Source organism: Amblyomma mixtum, chromosome 3 (genome assembly GCF_055824585.1).
Source record: "Amblyomma mixtum isolate Tamu chromosome 3, ASM5582458v1, whole genome shotgun sequence".
NCBI lineage: Eukaryota > Metazoa > Arthropoda > Arachnida > Ixodida > Ixodidae > Amblyomma > Amblyomma mixtum.
The window spans coordinates 432,894,568-432,901,185 of NC_143014.1; the positions used below are offsets into that span (position 1 = coordinate 432,894,568).

At 49.8% G+C, this 6,618-nt stretch overlaps 1 protein-coding gene across 1 annotated transcript; it reads right to left on the bottom strand.

The window, feature by feature from the left end:
• Window positions 1-5,363: 5,363 nt before the first annotated feature.
• LOC149358127 (uncharacterized) lies at window positions 5,364-6,255 on the bottom strand. Its single transcript, XM_089578027.1, has one exon. The coding sequence runs from the start codon at window positions 6,225-6,227 to the stop codon at window positions 5,499-5,501; it is 729 nt and encodes a 242-aa protein (XP_089434153.1). The 5' UTR covers window positions 6,228-6,255; the 3' UTR covers window positions 5,364-5,498.
• Between the last annotated feature and the right edge of the window lie 363 nt (window positions 6,256-6,618).

Below are 6,618 nucleotides of genomic sequence, written 5' to 3' on the forward strand. Positions count from 1 at the left end.
TGTTTTCGCCCCGGACTTCCAGACTCATCTCGCACGTCTGGGACATGTGTTGAAATGTCTCACTGACGCTGGGCTACAACTAAATTTGAAGAAATGTCGCTTCGCGGCCCGGCAGTTGACAATTTTAAGGCGGAAGCCTTTAATGCCTCATCGTTGTAAGCAGGAGTTGTCGACAGAAAATGTCACGCTTTTCAATTGGTCGAAATGCTCGTGACGTCACAGTGCGCGAATTTCAATTGGGGCCAATTGTACTTTGGCTAGTAACCATGCAACCAATCAAAGGGATCGTATAGTGATGCTCCAAGTAAGTGGGACTGAGTTTAGTTAATTTCTTAATTAATCAATTAGACTAATTAAGAGAGAGGAAAATGGAGAGGTCAGAAGAAAGAGGAAAAGAAAAGAAGGACGCGCGTCGCAGCGTCAACAGCGTCCGCGGAAGGAGGCGCTGCTGAAAAAACAGATAAGTACGAAGCCGCGTTCGCTCCACCACCACGCACTTCCCCACTCAGTTCGACGTTGCTCGTTTCATATACACTGTGTCGAACATCCTAGACAGTTCCAACATTTGACAGGTGAATGACAGAACAGGATGGATAGAAATACAATAATATATATATGAAATAGCCTAATTTACCTTTCTAGTTAGACCGCATAAATCAATAAAACCGAGAACGAAATTGGTCGAGTTAGCGAATCGAACCAGGGTCTCCGGAGTGCGATACGAGCACGCTAGCCACTCCGTAATGCCAGCTGAATGGTTTTGGAATGAACAAAGGCGCGTCTAGCTAACACGGCGTCTTCGTTCACTCCCATCTTCCTCCTTTGCCTTACGGCGAGGTGCAGGTGTCCACCCAGATATGCGAGAGAGATACATTTCCTTTCCTCATAAAATAAATTTACCGTCCAGCAAGGCGTACAGCCGAATTGGCGATGGCGTTCTGTGGACTCCCTGGCAGCGTTGCAAGACGCTGTCGCGTTCCACTCTTACAGGCGAAGCTTAACATGTTAACCACACATCAGTAACACACGCAGACAGCTAATGGACGCGTCATTCGCTGGCAGCACTTGAATCATCCTTCACAACCACATTCGTGGCAGAACGCTGTACTCAGGCTTTCGCCTTGCACCACTTTAGTCGCCAAAGTGACTCCTAATTTTTAGGCCACATCGTATCTAAGGATGGTGTGCTTCCCGATCCATCAAAACTTAGTGCTGTGTCTGAGTTCCCGAAGCCCTCCATGATGAAGGAACTTCGCAGTTTCATTGGCCTATGCTCTTACTTTCGGCGTTTCATCCGTAATTTCGCTTCAATCATCGCACCTCTGACTACACTTCTTTGCGCCAGCAACGACCTCAGCGGCTGGAATCCTGCCTGTGACGACACATTCAAAACCTTGCGTCACCTGCTCACCTCTCCGCCCATATTACGCCACTTCGACCCCAATGCGCCCACTGAAATCCACACAGATGCCAGAGGCGTTGGTATTGGTGCCGTCCTTGCCCAACATAAACCAGGCTTTGCTGAGTATGTTGTTGCCTACGTGAGTCGCACACTGACGAAGTCGGAGTTGAACTACTCTGTGACTGAAAAAGAGTGCTTGGCAATCGTTTGTGTGATAGTAAAATTTCGACCTTACTTGTACGGCCGACCTTTCGACGTCGTTACAGACCATCATTCATTGTGTTGGTTGTCCACCCTGAAGGACCCCAATGGACGCCTCGCACGGTGGGCCTTATGCCTTCAAGAGTATGGCATTCATGTGGTATATCGCTCTGGCCGGAAGCATCACGACGCCGACGCATTGTCACGCTCACCTCTGGCCACTGAACCTGCTTGCCCTCCCCGCGTCGACTGCGCTTCCTTATCGATGACCAACATGGCCACCGAGCAGCTCAAGGACCCATGGATCGGTTCTATTTTCAACTTGCTTTCGCACCCTTCCGTCACCTCGGTCCCACGAGCACTGCGCCGTCAAGCTGCTCACTTCAAGATTCGCGATGGGCTCTTGTACCGCCGCAATTATATCTCTGACGGCCGAAAATGGCTCCTTGTGATCCCAGGACACTTGCGTTCCGAAGTGTGCGCCGCCTTTCACAATGACCCAGCAGCCGCTCACGCTGGTACTTTCAAAACTTATACGCGTCTTCGCCTCCATTATTATTGGCGCGGTATGTACACCTACGTCCGAAAATTCGTCCGTTCTTGCTCAGACTGTCAACGCCGCAAGCCTAGTCACCACCATCCGACCGGCACCATGCAGCCTCTACCTTGCCCATCCAGGCCTTTCGACCGGGTTGGCATTGACCTTTACGGACCGCTTCCCTACACGGCTACAGGAAACCGCTGGATCATTGTCACTGTTGATCATCCGACACAGTACGCCGAAACCGCTGCCCTTCCCTCTGCTATGGCGCGGGATGTTGCAGCCTTCCTCCTGCACCGCTTCATACTTCGCCACGGAGCACCACGTGAACTTCTGAGTGACCGTGGACGTGTCTTCCTGTCCGAAGTCGTTTCATCCCTTCTAAAGCAGTGCAACGTTACCCATCGCACCACGACGGCTTACCACCCGCAGACTAACGGGCTGACTGAACGGTTTAATCGTACGTTAGGTGACATGCTCTCATGTACATGGCCGCGGACCATTCCAACTGGGACGCCGTACTACCCTATGTCACTTACGCTTACAACACTGCCATTCAGAGCACAACTGGTTTTTCGCCATTTTTCCTGCTCTACGGGCGTGAACCTTCGTCCCCCCTTGACACTATTCTTCCTTATCAGCCCGATTCCTCGGAATCCACAACTGTTTCCGCAGCCTCTCGCCACGCTGATGAGTGCCGGCAGCTCGCTCGGGCGTTCACATCTGCCGACCAGGGGCGTCAAAAATACCGCTTCGACAGCACGCGTGACAATGACACTTTTCTACCACAATCCCTTGTTTGGCTCCGTGCTCCTCCTGCCTCACCTGGCCTCTCTTCCAAGCTGCTTGCGAAGTACCATGGGCCCTACCGTGTTCTGGAGCGTACTTCCCCAGTTACCTACATCATCGAGCCTGTAACGCCTTCGCCAGATCACCGACGACGTGGGCGCGAGACAGTCCATGTGTCTCGCCATAGCCTCCTTTATACTCTCTGTGCCTGTCAACGCGCCGCGCAAACCATAGAGCGGCGCCATCGGGTAAAGTTGCGCGGCGCTGCTGCTCCCGCCTCTGAGGGCGCCACTGACGTAGGTGTCGAGGCGCACTGGTGCGAATGCCGGCGCGAGGATGGGAACGCTGTTATTCCCTCGCGGGATAACTGCTACTAAGCATGAATCGTACATATTCGTTATACTTACTTTTGAGGCCAACATCCTCTAAGGATAACAAGTGATCACGTTAGTTTTTTAGCCAGTAACGGCAATGCTATGAGATGTTATGTGATGCAGTTTCAAGATATGTGGGCATGGCTCGAAAAACTGCATGACTGCTCCACTAGCGTCAATGGTAATAGAACAGTTACAATGCTAGTTTACGCTGCGCTAAAACAAAATTTAAGAAGAAATGCACCACCATTTATTTACACATTTCACAACAGCAGTTGTGCTACAAGAGTACCTACTTTTACAGTTCATGACTTTTCGTGAGAGTGGCTTCTGCCGGAACAGCGGCTTATGCAAATCATTCTTGTCTGTTATCGAAGAGGCGCAGTTCACCAGCAGTGGTCTGATGAATCTAGTTGCCACAAGTAGAGAAAAATGTTCACGGTGACGGCTGTCAGTGACAGGGCACTTCAGCAACCTTCATTTACAGATGGCTGTAACAGCTGCAACGGTCAGGTTTTTCAATGGATTTTGAAGTCGTGGGTTTTCTTTTAAGCTTGTCTCCACAAACAGCCGCAGCCTAAGACATAGAGTAATTCATCACATGGGTAAAGCAGCCCACCACGGTCCTGTTCTCGGGTGAACTGCTCGAATGGGTATAGCAGGTGGCTTGGTTGTGAGTAAACAGCACTGCTCACATTCCATATGTTCACTTATCACACGAGCGATGTAGCTACCTACATAGAACATGGCCGACAGCTGCGATGTAGGTAGAGAATAAGGGACATGCTGCACGTCTAAGCGTCCCAAGACTTCCAAAGCAGCCTCTGGAAGCTCATCGCTACTCCTAAGTGCACATAGCCCTGTAGTCCTAAGTCCAGTGTTGTGGTGACTCTCATGATATAGTACGTTGCTGTGTTCAGATGTCGCGGCAATTCCCGTCTTCAAGACTTTTTCTAGTCCTGAGAGTACCGGCTGCACGTCAAGTTGGTCGTTGCATCCCAGTGACCGCCTCAGGGTTTCAAACAGCGCTTCAATAGGGTCACTGCTGAATTTCCACGTTAGTACAAAACAGAATTTCCCCTCAGCTACCAGATAGCGAATGCAGCGAGCAGTTGCGTAAGTTGTGACCAGAAGGGCCTGGTACGTTTCGGCTGTGAAAAAGGCACGAGGATAAGTTGCATCTTTCTTTAGTTGGTCGATATATAGCGGAAATGTAACTTCCAGCCATCCCAGCCTAGAATCATTTTTTGTCGTCAAAGTGCCTGACGTCAGGGAAATTTTGCTCGATATGTTGGCACTTATTGCTGGTGTCGTGCAGTAGTAAACATCGATGGATACTCTTCATAAACAGTATTGTTGGTTCCGCATAGGCAAATGATGTATGGCAGCTCTGTCCTGCGTGCTCTTTCAGAAACTCCAGAGCAGATGATAACGTCTGGAGAAAAAACTTGGACAGCTCGTTAGACGTTCATTTTTTTAATATTGTTCGGAAAAACATGTTTTCTGGTTAGACTCCTCACAGGTTTTACAATCCTTTCTTACATCTCGTAGAGTTTCTTCAAGTGAGATGACGAAACCTCTCCTTTCTTTCCAAGGTCGCGTGCAAGGAACTGAGAGCGGATATTTATCAAAACGTGGCAATAGTCAAAGCTTAAAAAAAGCGCTGCAAAACTGTTCAAGACATGGCAATAATCAAAGCTTAAAAAAAGCCCTCTAATACTGCAAACACTGCAAAACAGCCCACATAACAACGACAGATCAACAGCACGTGGCTATCCGGGCTGCTCTCAACACAGCGCACCCGGCACTCGCCTCGCGAGGGTGCCCCAACGTCGCTGTCGCCATCTCTCGGCAGCCAGCGGCGTAACTTCTCAAGGGAGGAGGAGCGGCGACGACGGCCGCGGAGCGCGGAGTTGCCAGGCTTCGCTTGAAGCCACATTACGACCCATGCGTATTGACGTCCCCTTAAGTCGCCAGGATGGCTCTTTTTTTCCCCGGGGGGCCGACTGTAAAGAAGAAGACGATCAGCGCCCGCAGTGGGAGCACCAACGCCTAGCGCAAGACGAGAGCACTGACTGTTCGAGCCTGGACGTGCGATTTCGCTGCTCCGCCTGGTCGTCCCGGCCAAGTGTCTTTTGCCAGTAAAGCCCCTTACAGTGCCAACATGTTCATTTCAAATCCTGAAAAGTCTTCAGTTTCCGTCTGTCTCGTCAACTTCCCTCAGCAACGGCTCTTGAAAGTTGCTCAATATTGCACAAACAGTCCACATCTGGTTGGCTAACGGAGCCAAAGAAATTGGCAATGGACGGTCAAATATGTGATAGGCCTTTATACGTTGTATTCGCCTTTCCACATGGATACGAAGAGTTGCAATGTCTTGAGTTTTGCTCACGTCAGTGGATGTGAATTGGTTGCTCCTCAGGAAGGGTGGCAGATTCAGCGCCACACCTTTTTGTTGCAACATGTCTGCAATGCGGAAGCCTTTGTCAGCCATCACTGAATCACCTGGGTCAAACTCCAGGTCTAGGAAACCACTCCTAATCACGCACTCTCTGTCCGATGTGCTGCCTGTGAAAAGCTCGGACACAAAAGTAACCAGACCAGAGGGAGAAACTCCAATAAGTCCTTTGAGTGTGTGGGCCGACTTGTAGTGGGAGTACAGCTGGCTCTGCGTCACGAAAGATGTTGGCACATTGCAGCGTATCTCGGTAGCATCGAGCAGGACACGAGTTGAGGCATAGTCCTTAAACGCCTGCAGCATATCTTCATCAATAGCTTGCCGTGACAGCCAAAGTGGCAATGTTGTGAGTTGCAAGTACATGAAATCTATCCATGCAGAAAATATCCGCGAGACGGTACTAGGTGATATGCAAAACAGATGGCCTAGATGTCGGTGAAACACACCGAGTCGAAGTTTCATGAGGACCAAGAACAGCTGATTCTCCACTCTCAACTTTTGCGGTCTGAAAAAAGTACTCGTTCGATCGCTGGCTTCTGCTTTTGGCTTTGTGCTGTTTAATGTTTTTTCCATTTTCACCAGGTTCAAGATAATCGAGCAGGGCAGTAAAGCTGCTGTAGTCCGGTAGACCAGTATAAAACTGCATATCCTCGTCGCTCTCCACAAACTTCTCTATTCCAAAGGGCATAGCCTCTTCTTTAAGCTTTACCACAATGTGCTGGGCATCAACAAGCTCGTTACGAAGAAGGTTGAGCTCCTGAGTCTGTGCATATATTTTATTTTCTACATACTCCACCTTTCCTTTCAGCTCAAGCAGTTCTCGTCTGCTGGCAGCAAGCTGTTCCTGTAGCCG

Coding starts and splice junctions, on each gene's coding strand:
- LOC149358127 (XM_089578027.1), bottom strand. CDS start 6,227: ATGAAACTTCGACTCGGTGTGTTTCACCGACATCTAGGCCATCTGTTT.